Source organism: Pundamilia nyererei, unplaced genomic scaffold (genome assembly GCF_000239375.1).
Source record: "Pundamilia nyererei isolate P.nyererei 1_Seehausen unplaced genomic scaffold, PunNye1.0 scaffold00221, whole genome shotgun sequence".
NCBI lineage: Eukaryota > Metazoa > Chordata > Actinopteri > Cichliformes > Cichlidae > Pundamilia > Pundamilia nyererei.
In genome coordinates, this window is record NW_005187622.1 from 703,976 (window position 1) to 725,942 (window position 21,967).

General features: G+C 41.2%; 2 protein-coding genes across 3 annotated transcripts; one reads left to right on the forward strand and one right to left on the reverse strand.

The window, feature by feature from the left end:
• Positions 1-4,425: 4,425 nt before the first annotated feature.
• il7r (interleukin 7 receptor) lies at positions 4,426-10,601 on the forward strand. Its single transcript, XM_005748415.2, has 8 exons — positions 4,426-4,621; positions 6,712-6,853; positions 6,939-7,096; positions 7,300-7,451; positions 8,025-8,181; positions 8,266-8,386; positions 8,465-8,537; positions 9,252-10,601. The coding sequence occupies exons 1-8, from the start codon at positions 4,534-4,536 to the stop codon at positions 9,651-9,653; spliced, it is 1,293 nt and encodes a 430-aa protein (XP_005748472.1). The 5' UTR covers positions 4,426-4,533; the 3' UTR covers positions 9,654-10,601.
• A 3,394-nt stretch (positions 10,602-13,995) lies between these two features.
• Positions 13,996-21,716, reverse strand: capslb (calcyphosine-like b). Of its 2 annotated transcripts, none has more exons than XM_005748416.1 (5): positions 21,531-21,716; positions 19,063-19,200; positions 17,339-17,516; positions 16,835-17,044; positions 13,996-14,254 (listed from the first exon to the last, which is right to left on the reverse strand). In XM_005748416.1, exons 1-5 carry the CDS (start codon positions 21,710-21,712, stop codon positions 14,153-14,155), a joined length of 810 nt encoding a protein of 269 aa, XP_005748473.1. In that variant the 5' UTR covers positions 21,713-21,716; the 3' UTR covers positions 13,996-14,152. The 2 variants fall into 2 exon arrangements, with proteins under 2 accessions (XP_005748473.1, XP_005748474.1); XM_005748417.2 differs by lacking the exon at positions 13,996-14,254 and adding an exon at positions 16,454-16,680.
• Between the last annotated feature and the right edge of the window lie 251 nt (positions 21,717-21,967).

Below are 21,967 nucleotides of genomic sequence, written 5' to 3' on the forward strand. Positions count from 1 at the left end.
TGGCTCATCAGATTCCCATCAGCAACTCAGAGGGAGGCGACTGAACACATGAAACCACAGCTGAAGATGTTTTGCGATGCTGAGCGGAGATAGGAACCTCAGGCGTGTGGTTTGGTGGGGGCGGGGGAGAGCTTCTTCTCCCAGATAAGGTGCAGCAGAGAGAGCGCAGCACCGTCCTAAGACTGAAGACTTGTGCTCTTTCAGCACGGCAGCTTCCTTAAATCTTCACCTCCATGAACGTTGTGGAGGTGCAGGCAGCTGCTACTGCCCCGCCTTGTGTCGCTGCAGTCGAAGGATCGCACCATCTCCTTCTTCCTTCCATGATTTTCTCCAGGTTGCCTCCTAAAAGCCGAAAACTGCACGTTAACCACAGCTGCCACCCACAGATGCATTCGAAAGCTCGACGCCCCACCAACACCTCACCTTCGTACCCACCGGGTGTTATCTCCACCCACCACTGCCTCATGATACACAAATACAAATAGCATATAAACACAGTCAGTGCAACAAACTAGGAGCCAAATATCTGCTGAGAACCCAACACCAGTGGCCACAGCTAGCCTCATCTGAAGCTAGCCCATTTTTAGCCTAGCTGTTTATTATATATAATAAACAGCTAGGCTAAAAATGGGCTAGCTTGTACAAGTGCTGTATTCATGTTGTACAAGTGCTGTATTCATGTTGTATACAACATGAATACAGCACTTGTACATGTTAACTTAATGACAAAAAAGATGAAATAACATTAGCGTAACAGCTAACTATCTTTGCTAAATGAGCAGGTTCTCCCTCCCGTGGAGATTTTTAGAAGGCAGATGAATCCAGAAATCTTTAAAGGAAGTTAAAGTCTGATTTCTTCTCCTACATGTTCAGTTTTTAACATGTTCAGTGTTTGCTCTAATCATTGGTTGCGTCCATTGAGCAGCACATTTCTCTGAGTCATACTCTCGTGTGCTCTGTCACCTCCTACCATACTTTCCCCCCTTAATAAATTCAAGTCAAACAGGGTAAAACCCCTGTTGGAGCCACCTTCCACCCAGCCTCACCCAGTCAGTAGTTCCCTGGTCTTGATTTAAGTTGTGTTTCCTTTTCATTGTGATAGTTTCTATCATCTTCTGCATAAAGTTGCATAGCTTGTGGCTTTGAGGTAATTTTTGCTTGTTGACAGGAGAGTAGGCACCCAAACAAAGGTGTCATGTTAACTGCAGGTCACCCCGTTGACAGCCATCCTCTCCTTCTCCATCACTGGCAGATGTGAGCGGATGTCAGAAACGTGGCTCACAGTTTCAACAAGCCCTGATAAAATAAAGTTTGTTGTTGTGGGATGGAAAAACGATCAAAGATTTTGATCAAATCAAACTACCAACAAACTGTATTTTTTCCTGTTGGGGCCACGGTCGCACCGCTGCCCTGGGAGGTTGTTTGAAGCTATGACAGTTTTCATGGCTCAGCGATGGAACAGCTGTGATTTTCCGTCTAGCGCACTTTTATTTTGTTGTTAAATACACAAAACTGTGAAATACACTGAGTCTGAAGTGTTAGTTCAGTCAGAGTTGAGATCCATCATACATACATACATACATACATTTTCCCCGTTTGTATTTTGCTGCAATCAACATGATTTTCAAACTAAACTTATTTCAGTTTGAATGTTGTTTCATGCCAGCACCAGGATACTCGAGTCGTGAAAAAAGAGGAAACTGTTCTATCACAACACAAACCGTGACCTTGTTTCTGTTGTTGAGTGACTCGTTTAGGTGCCAAAACTTAACCAGGCAACGAACACAAGTGCAAGATTACATTTAGTGTTTCTCCGGCTCAGGGTTGAAGAGGTTTGTGAAGCGTCTTCTTTTTGCAGTTTGTGTCTTCGTTGCACAGTTGTCATCTCCCACCATGCCTGCAACTTTGTAACTTCAAACTGCAGATTTGCTGGTTGTTGTGGAGGTTAAACCCCGCTGGTGTTCCTTGAGCCTCTCTGAATAGTCATTAGTGTTGGATTTTTCCAGTTTTGTGCATTTTGAACCTCATGAGTTGTGCTGCTGAAGCCTTTGGAGGCTTAAAATAAACCAGTGCTGCTTCAAACTTTAACCCCTTTTCTCCTCCGACTGCGGTGTTTGTGCAGTTCCTGCTGCCTTCATACAGTCGACTCTACAGATTAGAGGTTGAGGCAGCAGGTATTGCACCACAGTTTTCCCAGCATGCCCTGTGTTGCGACCTGAAACATGCAGTGCGTCTGGCCCTGTAGCTGAGAAGGAAACAGAGCAAACCACGCTGAGGCTGCGGGCTGCAGAGAAACTAAATACTCATTTAGGGAAACAGAGAAGTTGTTGGTGTGAGGGGAATGAAGCAAAACTGCAAACTGACAGAAATCTGAACTCCTGACGTCAAAGCTGATGTCTTTATTTTTTCTGTGAATAATGGCGCGTTAACATATGACCAAGTTCGGGGTGATCGGCGACCTTGCCTCTGAATTTGAAGATCGTAGTAAACTAAAACAGATGCTGGCCTCATTTGAAAACAAACCAGAGTAGACAGGAAGTGGTTTGTAGGTTACTGGTTAGACTTTCAGCTCCATGGTTGCTGTTTGGCAAAGGTTCGCTCAGAGCTGCACAAACTTCACCCTCTCACAAGCCTGGAAAACAACAGGTCTGCGCACAAAGATGGCTACAAAAGATAAAAAGTGTACAGTCTGGTCACAGCAGAGAGAACATTTCCCACAGACTGATAACTGCTATTTTTACCTTCTGGCTCTTTACATCCGGCGCGTTGAGTTTATTTATACAGCAGATACGTTTATAGTCTGTGCAGCTTTTGTCAGCTCTAACTCTGGACGAATAACAAACCCCCAAAACAAACCTTAGACACAAAGCTCCACATCGCCTCACCACTATCGAAAGAATTCCTGTTTTCACTCTTTTCCGCCTCCCAGGACACTCAAGTTTGACACTCTGAACATTTGATTTGAAGTCAATATACAACATAACACAAACACTTGTGCCATACCGTGTCCATCCCCCTGCCCGTGGCACACCTGTATAGAGTTGCTGATGTTTTGGTTTAAAGGTGAACACGAACTCTAAAAGCAGCAAAAATGCATCCATCTCTGCTGTTATTCTCTTGCCAACACAACAAAAACAGTGACCTGGAATCATCACCGAGCTGCTGCAGCATCTGTCTGACCCCAGATCAGCTCCATCGCTCATTAAATCACGAGTGAGTCTGAATGTTCAAGACTTAACTTCAGCGTTGCTCATTTCTTCATGTTTTTGGGGCAAGTCTCAGCCCTCTGCGGAGGAATGTTTTATGTCTGTCAGTCAGTGAGATCACACATGAACAGGTGGGATGGATTTCATGAACCTGGCCACAGTTCTGGTTGTATGACTTTATGGGGACTTTCTGAGGGCAGGCTTGTAGGTGGGGAGTGATTTGGGAGGGGGGGTCTGCTCAGGGGGTCTTTAGATGACTAAAGTTGGCATGTGTGAATGTAACCAGAGGGAAACGTGGTTTAAATATATGCTAAGAATGTATTAATAACTTTCACCTTAATGAGCTTGTGAAGAAGAAGCTGTTTTCCTCCATCAGCGACTTTGAGCACTTTCTTCACACCTTCATCTCAGGCGGTGTGGTCGCTGCTCGGGTGTCAGTCTGTGGTTACTTTCAGGACTGCAGCTGGTCCAAACACTGCTTCTTCACCTCCAGTCACTTTTAGAGTTCTCTGCTTGTTTTCCAGTCATTACTCTGCACCCGCTCATTGCTCTGCTCTCTGAACTTGCACGCTCCCACAGATGTCAGAGGTCTGATGGGGCGACGGTTCTGATCGAGGTCCAGGTTAAAACATCAGCTTGTCACTGTTTCTGCTCTTAAACTGTGGAGGGACCGAGTCTCTACAGATCAGCATACTTTTACACCAGACTGAGCACTGATTGTTTATTGTATTTTTTTCCTTGTGTTTTTTTTATAATGTTTTTTTAAGCTTTTTATTATGCTATTAGTTGTTTGATGTTGTCTGGTTTGTTTGTTGTTTTTTGTGATGTTTGTTGATTGATCTAAGATGATTTTCTCCTGTCCGAGACAATAAAGTAAAGGAATATTAATTGTTCTTTGATCTGCGGCTTTTTATTTTACATTTGCTCAAAAATAAATGAACTCAAACTTGTTTGCTCTAAATGTGTCTATGTGGGCTTAATTTCATTTGGTGTCAAAAAATGTTGTTGTGTCCATGTGACTGAGCCCTGAACGTTCCTAATAATCTGTCATCTGAGAGTTAACTGTCCGTCAGCCTTCTAACCACACAGACCCCGCAGTCTCCAAATCAAGGATGTTTTCTGATTTACAGAGCGTCCTGTAAGACCTCAACTACCCAGCATCGCCCCCGCCTCCTCCTCCTCCTCCTTCCTCTGCAGACTAGCCACTCCTCCTTCCTCTCTCCCAGCCTGCTGACGAGAAAAGCTCTCAGCTGGTGTGACGGCGGGTTATGAAAGAGCAGAGCGGCAGGTGAGCGTGTGTGCAGCTGGACGGAGACTCGGTGATGAGATGCAGTTCGGCTGGAGGATCGCCGTGATGCTGCTGCTGCTGCCAGCTGTGTGTGAGGCTCAGAGCGGCGATGGAGACCCCGACATGGGTAAGAAGATTTTAAAACATGCGGTTAGCACAGGAATGTTGGGGGTGATTCTTTTACATTAGTATCTTTCACGGAAATACAAATACAGAAAAATATTAGAAAATGTAAAGTTTGGATCTTTGATGGGGGCTATATTTGCAGCACATATTATCTGAGATGAATTATTGCACCTGTGGAGCACTTACCTGAGCATAATGGCTCAAAATTAAAAAGCTTCATGAAGAGACTCTTTAAAATCCTTAAATGACTTTGCACTCAAGTGTGGTTACCGTTAATTTCGAAGAAGCGTGAACAATTTGTATCTCTTAAGACAAAAACAAATGAATAATCATCATTTCAGGAGTTTATGAGACACTCACTTCAGCTTTGGGGCACAAATTCGGAAGAAAAATGAGACACCTGTTAAGTCCCATCATCAGCTTTCGATATCCGGGATTGATTTAATAATCAGCCTTCTCGTGCACATCGGCTCGTAGGCACAAGCAAAATCAGAAGCAGTGATGTTATCAGCGTGACAGTTGGGAGTAAACACAGCTTCGTCTCTGTGCTCGTGGGGCTGCGCTGATGCTCTGCTTTTTGTTCCATCAGAGCTTCACTCGGTTCAGTTTCTGCACCGCGGTGGACTGGATCAGGTGCTTAAAATTCCTCCTGTGGTTAAATCTTCACACATAGCTGTCAGTTTAGAGGTTCTGCTTAGTGCATGCAGTTTTAGTGTACTGGCAACACCCTACGTAAGCCATCCATTTAGCAGTAAAAACACATAAAAGCAGTTTATAATAAGCAATGGTATGAATAAAGTTAAATGCACGTATTTAAGGTGAGCAAGGACACTGTTCGGCGTTCAGGCAGTTAATGCGAAGTAAAGCAGTGACTATAAATAACGGCAAAGTCAGGAAGAAAAGTTGCGGTTATTTTAACAACTTGTATAACACGATTTAATCATGCTGGCAGCTTCAAAGTGTTGTGGTGTTGAACATGGTTGTAAGGTCAACATGTCAAGTCACTGGTAAGATTTTGTCATGCAGCATATTGTGTTTGGTAAACAGAGACATCTACAGCCTCAGCGTTTTCTCCTTTCTCGCGACCCAGTTTAACGTCCTGGGGTTGCCAGAGTGAGGGCGGGGGGTCTGGAGCCTAACTTAGCTTTCATAGTGTGAGAGGCTGCTACAGGTAGTCAGTGCTAACCTCTGCACCCCCCCCCCCCCCCTGCTTAAATGCTTCCAATTAGTCTTATAATTAAAAACTGAAGAAAATTCGGTATTCATTTTTATGCAGTTGATGCACAGTCAGTTTTCCTTCAACGAGTTACTACAGAATAATTATTTTTGTGTTGCATCCCTAAAATCAAAGAGAATTAGATATTTATACTGTGACAAATTGGAATAAAAATGTTCTCAAAGCACTTCATACTGTAGTGACAGGCAGCTGCAGAGGCAGGGTTTCAAAATCATGCTGATGATGCAGTTATCTGCGTATCAGGAGGGACTCCAGTGTGCTGTTGAGTTATGTGATGGTTTCTCAGTAACCTCTGATTAGAAAGAAATCAATTCAGCAATTTGGATATAGTCTATCACACCTTTCATGCTATGTCACTGTTTGGGTTAAACAAGTCAGCGTTCATGATGCAAGATATTGGACCAGAAGATAATAAACTGGCATCACCATGAAATTCAAAGTTTTACATTTTCATAAATTAAATCACCCACAATCTACTTAATCAACATACTTAACCACAGGAACAGTCAGTGGGGCTTTGAACAAGCAAAACAACATTTATTTAGTCTTTTTTCACTCTTAAAGATCTGAAACACTCAGAGATAAAAGCATAAACTGGTGTTAATGATAAAGACAAATATTTGATCAGTGACATGGAAGTTTTTTGATGTAGTTTGCATGTCTGTGTTGGCATGTTGTATGTAAAGCTTAATCTTAAATCAGCTTAAGGCACATGGGCTGCAAATCAGCTGTGGTTAGACATCTTTGGTAGTATATGATATATATACTGCTAACTGACAGAAAAAAAAAAGTTAAAAGACAAGAGTGTAATACTCAAAAAGTGGAGAAATGTCTGAAAGTGTTTTTCATCTCAGAGCCCAGAATCAGCTGCACGTCTCACATCATGATGAAAAGATGCAATTTGACCTGCAAGCTGCTTGAAGGCAGAAATGATGACGAGGATGATGAAGAGGGTGGAGGTGATGGAGGCGACAGCATTGAGAGGATGACCCTGTGGTAAACCTTTGATATAACGTTCAGTACTGTGCTGCATGTCAGAGGAAATTCAGATACTGATGCAGGTCACTGCTCTTCTGTTCAGCTACCTTCATTATGACAGCAACGTAATGGTGAAGTGCATGGAGACATACAGTGATACATTCAGCTCCCCAGACCTGAAGCCCTTGTCGGAACTCAGGCTGACCGTCCACTTAAAGAGTGGCGGCAGGATTTCACAAAATCTCTACCTGAAGAACATAGGTAAACATGTCATCTGGTTACATTTTCAGACTTTACAAATGCTTCTAAACATCAGTAGCTGCCTGGTGAAGAGTCACCACTGCACTGCCTGTCAGACTTCATGTTCATTTCCTTTTTTCCAGTATAGAAATGTAAAAGTCTTGAATTCTGCATGCCCAAAGCTGCTATCATTACTGTCCTCTCTCTGTGTGCTGTCCCTGCAGTTAAACCAATGAGTCCTCAGGTGTTTAACATCACCTTCCAAGAAGAGTCTAACGAGGCTAAGATTTGGATTCAGATCCCGTACCAAAAGGACTACCTGAAAGTGAAGAACCAGGAATTCCAGTTTCAGATCGAGACAGCTGGGGAAATCATGGTACAGTGATCTAAAAAGTATAGCTCAGAAGTGCAATCTCACATTCTACTTCAAGACTTTCAGGTTTTCGCTATAACATCAGACATAGTTTCTCCTAGAGAGACTCTTGTATTGTGGGTTGTTTTTAATGTTAAACAATCTAATGAGTAAATCTTTCAGTGTTTGGTTTGCCCAGTAGTAGTCTCTGAAGTTCCTGTGATATTAACTGTAATGCAGACAAATCTGAGAGCATCGTCTTACCTTTTCTCTGGTAGAAAGCACCTGGTTCCAATCGAGGTCAAATTGATTTTCACAGTTTCTCACACAATGATAAATTTTAAGCACTCTCCTGATAATTTAATGGTTCCAATCACCAGTTTTAAACCTTATTGTGTAAAATATGTTGTTTCTTTTGAAAACTGTAGTCCCAGTAGAGTCAAAAGGGACCAGCGCTACATTACAGGTCATCTGGAATTTAATACTTGTCCTATCTTGTATGAGGACGTGCTTCAACATAAAAAGACTGTTTTACATCAACAATATCATACAATGTTTTGCAATGACTGAAATGTTTTCTTTTCTCTCTGACCACAGATTCAGAACACCTCATCCCAGGACTTCATAAATATCAACATGGGATACCTTAAAAAAGGCTCAAAGTATTATGTCAAAGTGCGGGCGCGAACACTCCCAAAGATTTTTAAGGGCACGTGGAGTGAGTGGAGTGAAACGTTCACTTTCCTTACCCCTGGTAAGAACAATAGTCTAGTCCTGCTGCACAACCTTTTTTAAACACTGATATCAGTAATGATCTGTGTTGTTCTCCTTCCTGAAGAAAACCTCCAGAAGCAGACCAGTGGAGTACAGGTGGAACCATACCAAGTCGGAGTGTGTCTGGTCTCTCTGCTGGTGGTGACCTTTAGTATCATCATCATCATCATCCTCTGGAAAAACAAGTATGACGTCTACTTTCTGTCAGAACAATCTGAGTAGTGAGTTCCCTTCACTAAGTTTCTTTCCTTTTTATTCCACAGGATATTTACCTACATGTGGCCAAGCATCCCGCATCCTAAACAGACTCTGGTGCAGATCTGCAAGCCAAACAATGTGAGTTATTCTACTGTCAGATAAAAAATAAAAACACTGCAAAGCAACATCAGGTCACGTGTGAGCGACAGGACCAGTTGTAGAAATCACAACACAAAATCTTACTTAGATGAGATTTCAGGTGGTGGTACCCCTACCAAAGAGCAATTGTAGTCAAAACTGTGGCATCAACATAGTAACATAAACATTCATATTGATGATACTTTTTTATTGACCAACTTGCTGAGCTATGCTGAGCACATCAGCTTATAAACACAGTTTGTAAAACCTCAAGCATTGCTTTGTTTGATGTGACACCAGGATTTTACAGCACAGTGAGCGGTGCATCGGTTGTACTGATTAATGCTGACATTGCACTCTTGACCTCTCTGGTACAAAAGATATCAAACAGGCACTACAGGTTCATGAAACTCATTTTGACATGAATCTTTGGAACTTTCAGTTTGACTAATAAGAAGCACAAAAATTAGCTGTCTGCAGCAGACATTTAACTAACTGTGTGAAATTCTGGCGTGCCTCTGCACAGCCCGTTGGTTTTTGCTGTTTAACATTGTGATGAGTTTTTTTTAGAGGTACTAGATCAAGCTGCTTTTAACTGTTGCACCGTAGGGCAGTTAAAACCAGTGCATTTACTTGTAATTGTTAAGACAAAGAACATGACAAAGGAGCTTTTGATTGGCTGTAGACAAATATGATGTCATTCTGGTTTTGCAGCCTCTGTTGCTGACCTTCAGACCTGAGGTGCTCAGTGATCTCAAAGTCTACCCCGTGGAGACGACAGCGCATGAGGAAACAGAGCCTGCGATCAGTCCTGCATCTGCTGCTGCTTACAGCACTCAGTCGAGTGAACCCTGCTCCACCCAGAGCTTAGATTGCAGGAGTACTGCCAGCGCCAGCACCGAGGAGCTGGAGCTCTCTGCCTTGTTGAGCAGGAGCTCGTCTGAAGCCGAGGACAGCCTTACGAGCTGCAGTCCTTCCCCCATCGACATCCTCCAGCTTGGGGAAAGACCCGAGCAGCCTGAGCAACAATTTGAAGTCAATGACTTTGAGGTGTTTGGAGCAAATCGACAGGAGGAGGCTTACGTCACCATGTCCAGTTTCTATAAGATCAAGTAGGTGATGCAGTGGTGAGCAAACAGGATCAGAGACTGTACTTATCAAACTTCAGGATGCTCTAAAGCAAAGGGCATCCAACTTCACGAGGTCTTTAGAGCAAAGTGAAAGAACAGAAAGACAAACATGCTGCCTTTTTGTCCGGATGTGCCTATCTCCCACTTACATTTCACCTGGATTTCAATGATGCTGGACCTCTGTCCAGAGAACGAGACATCTGGCATTCATTACCAAAAGAAAAATCACTGAATGGAGTGCTGAAGTTTGGTTCACTTTACAGAAATCAAGCTTTTACTGGTGAAGTATCTCATCTGGATTCCCATTTGCGCATAAACCTAAGAGGATAAATTCTTTTAGGTTTTGTCATCTTTTGACATTTATTTTAACTCCATCTTGGAGTTCTGTAGCAAATATACACAAGAATTACTCAGTTTCTGCTATGACGTTTGGTTCAGATGTTCCCATCAGGATGAACAGTGATAACATTTAGTAATTTCACACCATCCTCAGTTCATTATGTTACACATCCATCACTTTGTCTCTGCTACACTCTGAGTTTAGCAGAGTTTTTTAAGCGTAGCAGCCTCAACAAGCTGCTAACATGAGTGGAGACTCTTATTCCCCATTGCCACTAACATGGAATGGGTTCTTTTTCTGATTCATGAACATATTTTTGCATCTTTTGCACCAGCATTTTAACCCAAAATAAATCGTCTCATCTTTGTATAGAAGCTGGCTCCCAGCTGGGACTTAAGAAAAAGGTTTTGAAGTGCTAGCCGTGATAGGATTAGTGGGAGTGTCACATTTTACAGGCTGTAAAGCGAGAATAGACAACATGACAACATTTGGTATTTGGTGACAGGGTAAAGAAAAATTCCCTTTTCATAAGAGAAAGCCTCAGCAGAATCAGGCTCATGTGCCGCCATCTGCTGTGACTGGTTGGGGGTGAGGAGAGTCTCCATCATTGACTCGTTTAAAAAAAAAAAAAAAAAATCACCAACGTGTAAATTTGTCCTCACTTTGGTGTTTCTCTCGCTTCCTGTGTCATTTTCTTGGACAGTCAGCCATCAACAGGCTTGCTAAGAAAAAAAAAAACAGAAAAAGGAAAAAACGTTTTTATGCAGTGGAGCTGCTCACAGCTCATATTCAAAGACAGCAAAACACAGCCTGTGGTTAATTTTTGTGACTCATAAACCAAAAACATTTGAGACAACTAAAGTAACGATGTGTTACACGTTATTCTAACAATATGAACTTAGTTCTGCTCCTTTATAATCGGGTTTATTTTAATATGTTTAGTCACTGCTGTTATTTTTAAAGTGATAAATTGGCTGTTATTCTTGTGCTTGTACCAACAGATTTTTTTTTAGCTTTAATCTTTCACTTGAACCCAAAATGTAGCTTTGAGTAGAGCAGGCTGTTGACCTGCAGCTCTGAAATACAGGATTTATTTTGTTGCTTTGAGGCCAAGTGTGTTTTCATGTTTTTACTGACACACCTCCACATGTAGTCATTTGTCGTTGGAGGAATCATATATACCTGTGTTTTTGCCTGTTTTACTACATAGCATAGAATAGTGGTTTTCAGATAAAACTACCTTCCAGGCATCCCAGCGTCTAAGTGATCACTTTATCTTTTAACTCAGCATTATGGATCGTGTTGGCTGCCTGGGAGGTGGTGAACAGCTTCAGTTGACAGATGAGAGAGAAATGAAAGTTTCTTTGATATTTAAGAGTGTGGCTCATCTAAAGAAACCCTTTAAACCCCCAAAGTACATCTATATTGACCCAGTGTACTACCTAAATGACCAAAACACCCAACTGAATGAGCCTTCAAAGCACCTAACTGGTTGCTAGATCAAAGCTCCTACTTTATCCATCTAAAGGGCCACAAGAAATAACAAAAATATTACTAGAAGCTCATACTGGAGGCCATTAAAACCACATAAAACATCCCTGATACCTCCTGTGTAACCACGATCCCTGTAAATGAACCTGAGTACGTTCTCAGTGTCCAAAAGGAGCCACTACAATTAAACAAGGAACCACAAAGAGACCTATACAGAAGAACCACCTAAACAATCTGTGGAACATTGTTATTGGTTAAAAGGGCCTGTAAGATCTCTACAACCTAAACCTTGAGTCCTTGAGTCACATGACCACAACCTGAAGAACTCTTGGGACCTGCTTTTTATTCTCCAGGTCTTGTAGAAATGAATTTAATTAAACTTCGGCTTATGGATTTACTCATAACTTCTCAGTGCTCCATCTCACAAAAACTAGTCTGGTATAAGAAGACCTGTTTATCAGATTTTTCAATTTTTCACCATCTGTATTTTATTTTTTTCTCATTCCTCAACCAAAAAAATCGAACAACACCAGTGAGGTCATTTAAAGCTGCTTGTATCTAAACTCATCTGCACTTAAACTCTTTGGGAACTGAAACTCATGCTGCAGCGTTCACCATGCATATCAAACAGGATCACATGTAAAGCCTCCTAAAGCTCATCTGAATCATAGTACAGCACTCAAAGCTTTGGGGTTACTTAGAAATTACCATGTTTTTGAAGGAAAAGCTAATTTGCTTTAATTTACAGTTAAGTGAACATAAATATTAACTAACTGAATCCTTAAACAGATTTTTTTTATTGGAATATCTATATCAGAGGCAAGCAGTGCAGGTTTATCACATTAAAAGGCTGACTCATTGTTGGAAAAACCGTCCAATCATGTGGGTAAAGGTGCTGTACTACTTAAGTAGTTACACACTGGCAATCTCCTCACATCCTCAGGCCACTAGGGAAAAATGTGCATATTCACTTGTTTGGCAAGTGGTTGCTAGCTGTTGCTGGGTGAAATCAATTGCATGGTTGCTTTGGTCACTAGCAGGCTGCTACGGTCGCCTGCAGTTTGCATGGAAGACACAGACTTGTCTGCAAACACTCTCCAACTGCTTTCTGAGTGGAAATGAAAATGAAGTCTGACACAAACTGCAAACGGAGAATGTTTGAATTCAGAGTAAAAGTTGTGCCTCAATCAACACGATTCAAAAGGCAAAACTTTTATTTTGAAGGGAAACTTGCGCTGTTTCCAGTTTGTGTCTGACTTTTTTACAGTTTTACTTCTACTCGGCAAGTAGTTAGTAAATGTTTGCAGAGAAGTCGGCACCCTCCATGGAAACTGAGGCGGCCGCGATAATCTGCAAGTGACCAAAGCCACAGTCACAATCAGCAACCTTCAGCAGCTGCTCACCAACCGGACAGGAAATACACATTTTTCCCGAGCAGCCGCTGGTTGACAGTGAGTAACTCACTGGTCTCTAGGCCTGTATGACTGTGGCTTTAGTTTCACAGCAACTGCCAGCAACCAACAGCAACCACTTGCCAGCCGGCTGGGGAATACACCTTTTTCTCCTAGCAACCTGTGGTTGCTGGGGGCCTGCCACCAACCGGTCTTAGCAGTGCTCTCTTGAGAGTAATACACACCAGTGTTATTTGGTTTGTTTTCTTCTTGTGGCTGCAAGGCATCACCTTCATTTCTTAGAACACGAACACAGCCTGAACACATTCTTCTTTTGGCCATTTTAAAGCTTCACATCTACACAGAAATGCTCCAGAGATGCAACTAGCCAGATTTAGTACATCTATAATCAGTATAGCAGTTTTTAGGTGTGCCATCGTGGTGGGAAAAGGTTTTTCTAATAATCAATAAGCCTCTTAATATTATAAAACTCCTTTAGAGAACATCATGTGCCATTAGAACACAGATGATTGCTTAAAATGGGCCTCTTTACACATACATAGATATTCCATAAAAAGAATGATTAGTTAGATAGAAATTACACAATTAATCAGTATTTCTACTTTAACATCCATTTATGACTCTCTCAATCAGCTTTTCTTCCTGAAAACATGAGGTTTCAAAGTGATCTCCAACTTCTGAGCAGTCGTGTACGTCATGTCCACGCAAGCTCAGCTGTCTGTAGGCGGGTTGTGGATGCGTTGCTGTAGCAACTGTTTCTGTTTGTAGTCATGGAGATGCTAAACCCAATGCTGCTGCTTCAATATCTGACACAACCGACCTCACAATGGCTGAAACAAAAACAGGAATGTACGCTTTATACTCAGAAACAAGAAGTCTGTAATCTGTACTAAATACAACGTACATACTTTATGGAAATGTCTAAATGTACTCGTGTTGATGTAACGTGGAATTGTTTTTATTTAATCACAATGCATATCAGTGTATATAGTAATAAAGTGGAAAATGAAATCCTGCTGTTTCACTGTGATGTAATTAGTAATGAAAAATGTGCACACGATACAAAAATGATAAAAGTCGGACCAATCTGTGTAACTGCATTTATTTAGAATATGACTTTAACTGAAAATATGACAGAATTCAGGCTGCAGAATTGATCAGACACATCATTATGATCATTTAAAACAAATTCTGTTTGTCGGAAATCCATGAGGTGTTTAGATTCTGGAGTTTTAATGTGATTCAGAGCTTCCAAGCGTTTTTCATCATTAGTATAAAGTAGACGTCGCTGTCGATGGAGGCGCTGACGCCACTGTAATAGTTCATAAACTCATCATGGGTCACCTGTCAAGTACAAGAAACCTGCTTTAATGACAGCTTAAATACAGAGATCAAACACGACAGTACTTCAAAGTGTTACTATGAAGACAAACAGCAGAGATGAAGAGGAAGGGGCCAACTTCATCGGTTAGATCAGAATGAAACAGCGGCCCGTTTCTTCTTGTGTGGCTTTAAAGTTTAAAAGGAAAATTTAAAGAAATGAGGTGCCTCACCTGATTGACATCCATCCATCCACTCTTTCATCCAATCATCCATACAGGATAATCAATTTTTTTTCTTGTTTAAAATTGGAAAAACAAAGTAACAATATAGGCCCATTTTGATTTGCACAAAAAATTATTGAAAAAACAAAAAACTCAAATCAAAATAAGGCAATAATCTCGAGGTGTTCTGTGTACAAAAAAATTAAATGAAGCAAAGTATGGGGGTAACATTTCAAATAGTTATGAAATTCCCTAAAAACTGTAAACACCTTAAATTGCAGTCAGATGGCTCTTTAGACAGAGGTGATCTGAATCTAACTGTAAATCTTTAAAGACAGGTTTATGGATAGATATGAAGTTATTTATGAAATAAAGAGAGTAATGTGATGAAATCAGATATGTTTGGGATGGATGGGCTTTGCGCTATGAATTCTATAGTGAAAGTGTCGTTTTGTCTCTCTGTCTCTCTGTCTCTCATATAATAGGCCAGGGCCTATTATATTCCACAGCCTAAAGGCAGCAGAATTGCAGAGGCTGGAGTGACCACTGGCTATATGCTTGCAGGGTGGTGGGTCTCAGAGGACAACTTCTAACCCTGTTAAAGGCAACACGTGGAGTGCAACTGGCATTGTGGCCTTGGGACTGTGTGTTTTTATTTGATTCATAAATGGGACACTGGACTGTTTTATCCTTTATCTCTTGATTTTTTGTCAATAAATTGTCTTTTAGAATTTTATTGACTGTCATCTTTTTGCCCACGACTGAGACGGTTGGTCAGACCTAGAATCTTTCTTTGGGTGTGTTACAGTCATGTTACTTGGGGTATACTTACTTAACTTTTAAGAGATGTTTAATTTTTCATCACCTTATTTTCCACATTTTCCAACCTGTGCATGATATTATGGTGTCAGATGCTCATGCTAAAGTTTAAAATATAAAGGTAATGATATGTAAAAATACTCCCTATGAGCCAAAAGATCTTTGTAAATGTCATGGTCTCCGTGCCTGCCCGGTCGGCCCCACAAGGCTACAATTGCTGTTTCTGTTCTCTCCCTCTCTGCCTGGGCGGAGCTCACTGTGGGCTCCTGCCCTTGGCCCACACACACACCTGACAACACTCAGCCATCATCACCGGGAGCACTATTTGAGGCTGGAACACAGATCCTCTCGTCGCTGGATGATTGTACCCCTAACGTTAGTGTTCTCACAGCTCTTGTGCTTCATATTCGTGATTTGTGATTAGTTGGTGACCTGCCTTCTCGTCTGCCTCAGATCCCCCCCCCCCGGACCTGCGACCTCCCTGCTGCGGGAACGTGTGTGAGTGTGAGCGAAGAAGACGTGAGCGAGTTAACCTGTGATTCCCCCGGAGTTTTGGATCCCTTCACTGTACATATATTGCACTGGCACTGTAAATAAACTACACCTTGGAGATACCTTACCGCTCTGCGTTTGAATCCCTGTACCAGATCGTGACAGTAAATATTACAGCTCATGAGCACTGGGTGCTGAACCAAGGCAGACTTCACAAATCATCCAATCAGAAGAAAGCTGATTTAAAAGTAGGAGGAGATAAAGCAGCTTGTTTCAAACAGAGGTTGAACTGCAGGCTGCATTAAGGCGCAGTATAAGATAAAGAAGGATGATTTTGAAGTGTGAATCATGCACAGCTGCTCTGGGAGAGTGCAAGAATAAAAATGTGGAGCAGGAAATGATGAGAACTGATCACCTCTGCGCGAGTTTCATATCTGCATGGAAACAGTGCGGCTGTGTTTGTTTACACAGCAGTTTGTTTACATCCAGAAAGTGAAAGAGAAAAAGCTGATTGGTTAGGTTGAACCACAGTAAGAAGCCAGAGTGAAGCAGCCTGCAGTGCGTGGACTAACACGCTAAATGAACGATTTCACTGCTGAGTTTGTATGTTGTCTGGTTCTTTGAGTCCATCTCATTGGAACACATTTACAAGTAAAACCATACAACATACCCTGCAGAACATTACCAGATTCCCCAGGGAGGAAATTTAATCACAGCTTTTCTACAATGGAAAACACCTCAAAATGGAAATACTCGCCGCCCTCCTACCACCACCCAAAAACCACGGAGCTCGATTACCAGAACGCCGCTAATTCAGAGTTTCCAGGCATTTCTCATCATCACAATAAAGTAGACATCTGTATCGATGGAGGCGCTCACACCAGCGTAATAATTCATAAACTCCTCCTGGGTCACCTTCAGAGAGGAGCATACAGTTTCATCAACGCTGAGGAAATTTTCACACCTAAAGTCTGTTTCAGTGCAGGAGCTACTGGTCTGTGGGCCACAGTCACTGACCTCCACCCACACAGACACCGCCTGTCTGGCATTCCTGTCAGAAGCTCGTTACCTTTCCATCTTTGTCATACGGAGAGTCAAAGCTATCCAGGAATGTCCTGAAGACCTGGTCCTCCGTCCACTCTCCGTTCTGGTACTTGGGGTGGTACTTGGCGTTGTAAACACCCCGCAGGTCTTCGATGGTGATCACCCCGTCACCCGTTTTATCCAGCTTCCGAAACGCCTGCATGACCACCTCCTTCCGGGCCTTGGACATTGGCGGCTGCAGTTAACAGAAGGGGAAGTTAAAGGAGTGAAGATTCAGTTCAGTCCAGCTTATGACACATCATTCAGTAGTTTGAAACAGACGATCGCTGACTGCAGAATAAAACATCCATGCCATTTAGGGGCCTTCACAACTATTTTTTATTCAGAGCAGCTGTTTACCTTGAAACACGAGCACTGAAACCACAGTTATTAAAAACGTATGGAAGGAGGGCTTTGGGGGTATTTTTTAGTTCTGGCTGACTGATAGGAGGCAATCTCATCTCATGCTCTCATCGTTGGTCTGATTTACCCTGAGAGTGGCGAGGAACTCGTCGAAGTCGATGGTCCCGCTGCCGTCACGGTCAAATTGCTGAAACAGAGCTGTGGCCTCGTCCTTCTCCATCAAGACCCCGTAGTCGTTTAACCCCTTCATGAACTCCTTGAAGTCCAGCGAGCGGTTGTTGTTGTCGTCCATCACTCTGAAGGTCCTGACAAACAAAATCAGCGAATCAGACAGCAGCATTTCAGTTTTATACCATTGAAAAGTAAAACTTTATTTTAAAAAAACTATAACTGTCTATATGTCAGTTAAAGTAAATAAGTAGTAAACTGTATTTTTAGTCCTGAGTCCCCTGATATTTGAGCTGCTTCAGAACAGACAGTTTCACTTCTGTCTTTACCGCTTTCATGTAGCTTTAGAAAAAAGAAACATTGTTTCCTTTAGTCAGCGCTGGATGAAGGATTCAGATCTGATGTGTGAAGTATGAATAATGTCATTACTGTGACTGCAGCTCACCAACTGATCTTATGAACTCGTGTTTTTAAATCATCATCCAGCTGTAGAGCAGCAGAGTATGCAGCAGCTCAAACTGAAAGTACTCCAGTACTGCAGTGCTGGGAGTAAATGTGCGTATTACAGGACCTGAGGTTACTGCAGAGTGTACAGCTGAACATCAGCGGAGTGAAAACCACAAGAAGAGCAACAACACGACGAAGACAAACACAACAACATCCTGCAGCCGTGCCGACTCAGCGATGATCTGACAGGAAAACCTCAGCGTAAACATCGATGTGAGTGCTTCATTACTCTCATCTGACCCCGAAACCCACCGCCGCTGCATTAAAGGGACAAATCACAGCCGGCAGAGGACCTACACTCCACGACATTTACTCCACTGCATTAAAGAATAACTGAGAATGTCTGCCTGAGTCATGAGCCGATCTGAGAGAAGGGCCCAGAACAGACGACTGCAGATGGAAGTGACAAGCTTTGGTTGACTATAGAGGTCCCTATAGTTTCTGATCATGGAGAAAAGAGACCTGCGAAGGACTCTGAAGCAGTCTGAAATTAAAAACACAGATTTTTTTTACTTCTAAAGAGAATAAAAAAATCTTTTTTTAAGGATCCAGGGGTTTTATATTAGGGGGGCTAACACAACAGAAGAATTAGCAGCTTCGCAGCAGGTTCTCGTGTTTGTAGAAGCTGACGTTTGTTGTTCAGTTTGATAAAATGGGAAAAGGAACGAGTGACTGGAGTCTATTTTTCAGTGTGATGATGAAGCTCGGGCATCTTTACGTGTTTGCGAACTTTTAATAATTTTGATTCTGTTTCTTAACTCAGATTTTTTATGTTGGTACTACCAACCTCTGTATATTTTATATATTTATTTTATTTTTACTCTATTTAATTTGTAAAATATGTGCACACACACACACATATATACACACACGTAGACATACATATTTAGTATACACATTCAGTAATATGTATACACTCTTATATTGTACATATATTTATTCATATAATTCTCAGATTTAGCCATTCTTATATTTGCTTGTTCTTATGTTATTGTACTCTGTTGCTTGTGAAGCTCGCACACAAGAATTTCACTCACATGTACTGTACCAGTGTACCTGCACATGTGATGTGACAATAAAAGTGATTTGATTTGACATCTTTATAAACACAGAATTTCCTTCTTTTTTTCTTCTGGACTGGAATGTTGAATGTGTGAACAGGTGTGTGAAGCTCACCTGCCCAAACCTTTGATCCCAGACGAGCCTCGAGTCAGACACTGCAGCCGGAGTCTCTCTATGGGGTCTGAACACTCGGACAGCTGGCGCTTGGCATTCATCGCCATCTCTCTGTCGTGTCTCGATGTGCCCGCCATCCTTGACATAACACAGACCAATCAGGTTTCACTCTGACAGCTGATCTATACCTTAACTCAGCCTACAGTGTGCTGTGTGTGTCTGTCTGACCTCAGCCAGATAAAATATGAAATGTTATGTTAAAAAAATTTTTTAAATGTCACTTCCTGGAGGTGTGACAGATACCTCTTAAATCATATTTAGACAAAGCGTCATCCGTTGAACCGCCATGATCAGCCAACCAGGACGCTCCAGAAAACCACATCCATGGATGTTTTTCTATCCCTGTGATTATCTTCACTGTTGTGTGCAGGACCAGACTTTAGGTTGAGGCCACAACCACACCTGACCCCCTATTAGCGCTGTCTACAGGCTCAGGTGTGTTTGGACATGAGGGCTGTGGTCAGATAGTCTGTTTTGATAACTGTTTCTTCATTTCTTTCTTATTTCTTTGAAGATCATGTCACGGAACATTGAACATTGGGATCGATATTGTGGGACTCTTTCTTATTAATTCTTATTGATTATTATCCATCCTGTGTTTTGGTTTTAGTTGGTCATTTAAAGTTTTTAGTTTATTACGTTTAAGTTTTTCTGTATTTTACTGTTTTCCTGTGTTTCTCTCTGAGCTGTTGGATCAGTCTGAACTGAGAACCTGTGAGCAGCACGACGGGTTAAGAACTCTTCAGTCTGGATTTTTGTTGAGTCTGCATTATAAGCATTATTTCTTTTGTTTTATTTACTGTGATTTATCTTTACTGTAGAAGAGTGACATGGTTACATTAATTATGGTATTTAAAAAATAAATATCAATATTATCAATAATGCACAAATATTAAATATTTAAATAATGCAAACAATTTTGTAATCTTCCTTTTTACACGTTCACCGACTCTGTGAACTTATTTATTTTGCTATTTTACCAAAACATCAAAGAAATTAAAACAAACTGTGGAAGCCCTCTGTATTATTTTATTGTTTTGGCTTTTAAATGAAGTTTCATTCAGCCCTACTTTCATTTATTAACTGATTAGATTTCATGTAAATACATTTAAATCTATTTCATTTTTCTGTTCTAATTTATCTGCTTTATTCAGCATTTGTTTTGTTTTATTCATTTTTGTTGCCTTTGATCCTTTTGTTCTTATATGTTAATGTTAGATTCAAGTTACTTGTACTGTTTTATTATTTCTTTTGTTTTTTCATATTACATTGTCTTGCTGTCAGTCATCTGAAGACTAAATTTTCTCACCTGTATGAGAGATGTTAAAAAAGAGAGGCTCACTGAGTTTGTGTCTAAACTGATCCAGATATTTATAACAGCTTGAAGTCTTAAAAAAAACCTGATCCACAGCCCGCACATCTTCTTACTCTGTAATGTTGCTGTCAGTTTCTTGATATTTATTTATAATTTGTCAACCCTGAATGTTTCACTTGGTGACTTGTATAAATTGCGCTTTTCCTCATATCTTAACATATTGTATTGATAAATAGTCTAGTTTGTTTTTGTCAATGCTACTGTACTGGAGCAACTGTAACCCACATAATTTCCCTAGGTATTAATAAAATATTCTGATTCTAAAAGACAAACAGCTCCACCTGCTGGAGGCTGGAAGCACCTGCAGGCTGACCATTAAAAATTAAAGAAGGAAAAGTTTTAATTTCATTCCAAGAAAGAAGTTAAAAAGGAGAGAGCAGGCCCAATATCAGCAGCAGTTTGTAATGAAGCAAAATATTTATTTACGAAATTATGGTTAAAATAAAAACTGAAGTACAAGTATTTCAGATTTGAAGTACATTATATCACAGTACCACATGGAATATTTCTATTTTATTCTACAAATAAAGTTTGTACAGTGAAATATTTCAGATTTCCTTCATCTTTCTGACAACTGCAGCTACCTTCAGCAAAATAACCACATGCGTTAAACAAACGCAGACAGCAGGATCGTTTTCCTGCTGGTCACACTAAATCATTTGAATGTTAAATGAAGCTTCAGCCTCCGTCACCTTACTGCTTTGCCTCCACTAGATGACCTCATTATATTATATATATCTGTGTGTGTGTGTGTGTGTGTGGAGTGTATGGTAACATAAATGTGTATTTATTGTGTCGTCTATGTGTAAACTGTGTGGGCCTGTGAAAACAGTAGCTTCTCTTCATACACAGACATACAAATCAACAACAGCCGATGCTCCAGCTGTTAGTTTGAGGCTCTTACTGTTGTGTCTGCTCCCTGCTTTTATTTTTAAATCTCCACACTTCCTGTCGATCCTTGTTCATCCTCAAAGGTTCTGATTTCCAAAAGCGAGAAAATGGAAGCGTAATGGAGGATCTGAAGGTGTGTTACCTGTCCTGCTGTGTGTCCGCTGTCTGTAGCTTAGTGAGGCTGAAGAGGTAAACACGAAACCCAAGAGGAGGAGGATCAGTGTGAGCACAGAGAGGAGTCCGACTGAGGAGTTTTAACACTTTAACCTTTAGATTCTTGCTTTCTCCCAGTCTGCCCCTCCCCAAACGATACTCCGTTACCATGGAGACTTGCTGATCCATTCTGCGTTGTGATTGGCTCTCCCATGCTCAGTGGGAGGAGTTCCGGTGTTTGTCTGTGAGTAACCGGAGGTATATGTTTAGTTCAACAGAGACTAAATTTATGGCGTTAATATCCGGTAAACTGAAGAGCCCGTGATAGTATTTTTTAATTAGGTCTTTTCCTTCTTCCACAAACATATTAATAAAAAAGATGTAGAAATATATATTAGAATATATATTTTAAAATATACAGTACTG

What these genes read in the sequence shown, in the direction of transcription:
- il7r (XM_005748415.2), top strand. Translation starts at nt 4,534, where the DNA reads ATGCAGTTCGGCTGGAGGATCGCCGTGATGCTGCTGCTGCTGCCAGCT. An exon ending in GTTCACTTTCCTTACCCCTG is followed by an intron (nt 8,182 to 8,265) that starts GTAAGAACAATA and finishes TCCTTCCTGAAG; the next exon opens with AAAACCTCCAGAAGCAGACC. An exon ending in ATCATCCTCTGGAAAAACAA is followed by an intron (nt 8,387 to 8,464) that starts GTATGACGTCTA and finishes TTTATTCCACAG; the next exon opens with GATATTTACCTACATGTGGC.
- capslb (XM_005748416.1), bottom strand. Translation starts at nt 21,712, where the DNA reads ATGGTAACGGAGTATCGTTTGGGGAGGGGCAGACTGGGAGAAAGCAAG. An exon ending in GCGGACACACAGCAGGACAG is followed by an intron (nt 19,201 to 21,530) that starts GTAACACACCTT and finishes TGTTATGTCAAG; the next exon opens with GATGGCGGGCACATCGAGAC. An exon ending in GGGATCAAAGGTTTGGGCAG is followed by an intron (nt 17,517 to 19,062) that starts GTGAGCTTCACA and finishes TTTGTTTGTCAG; the next exon opens with GACCTTCAGAGTGATGGACG.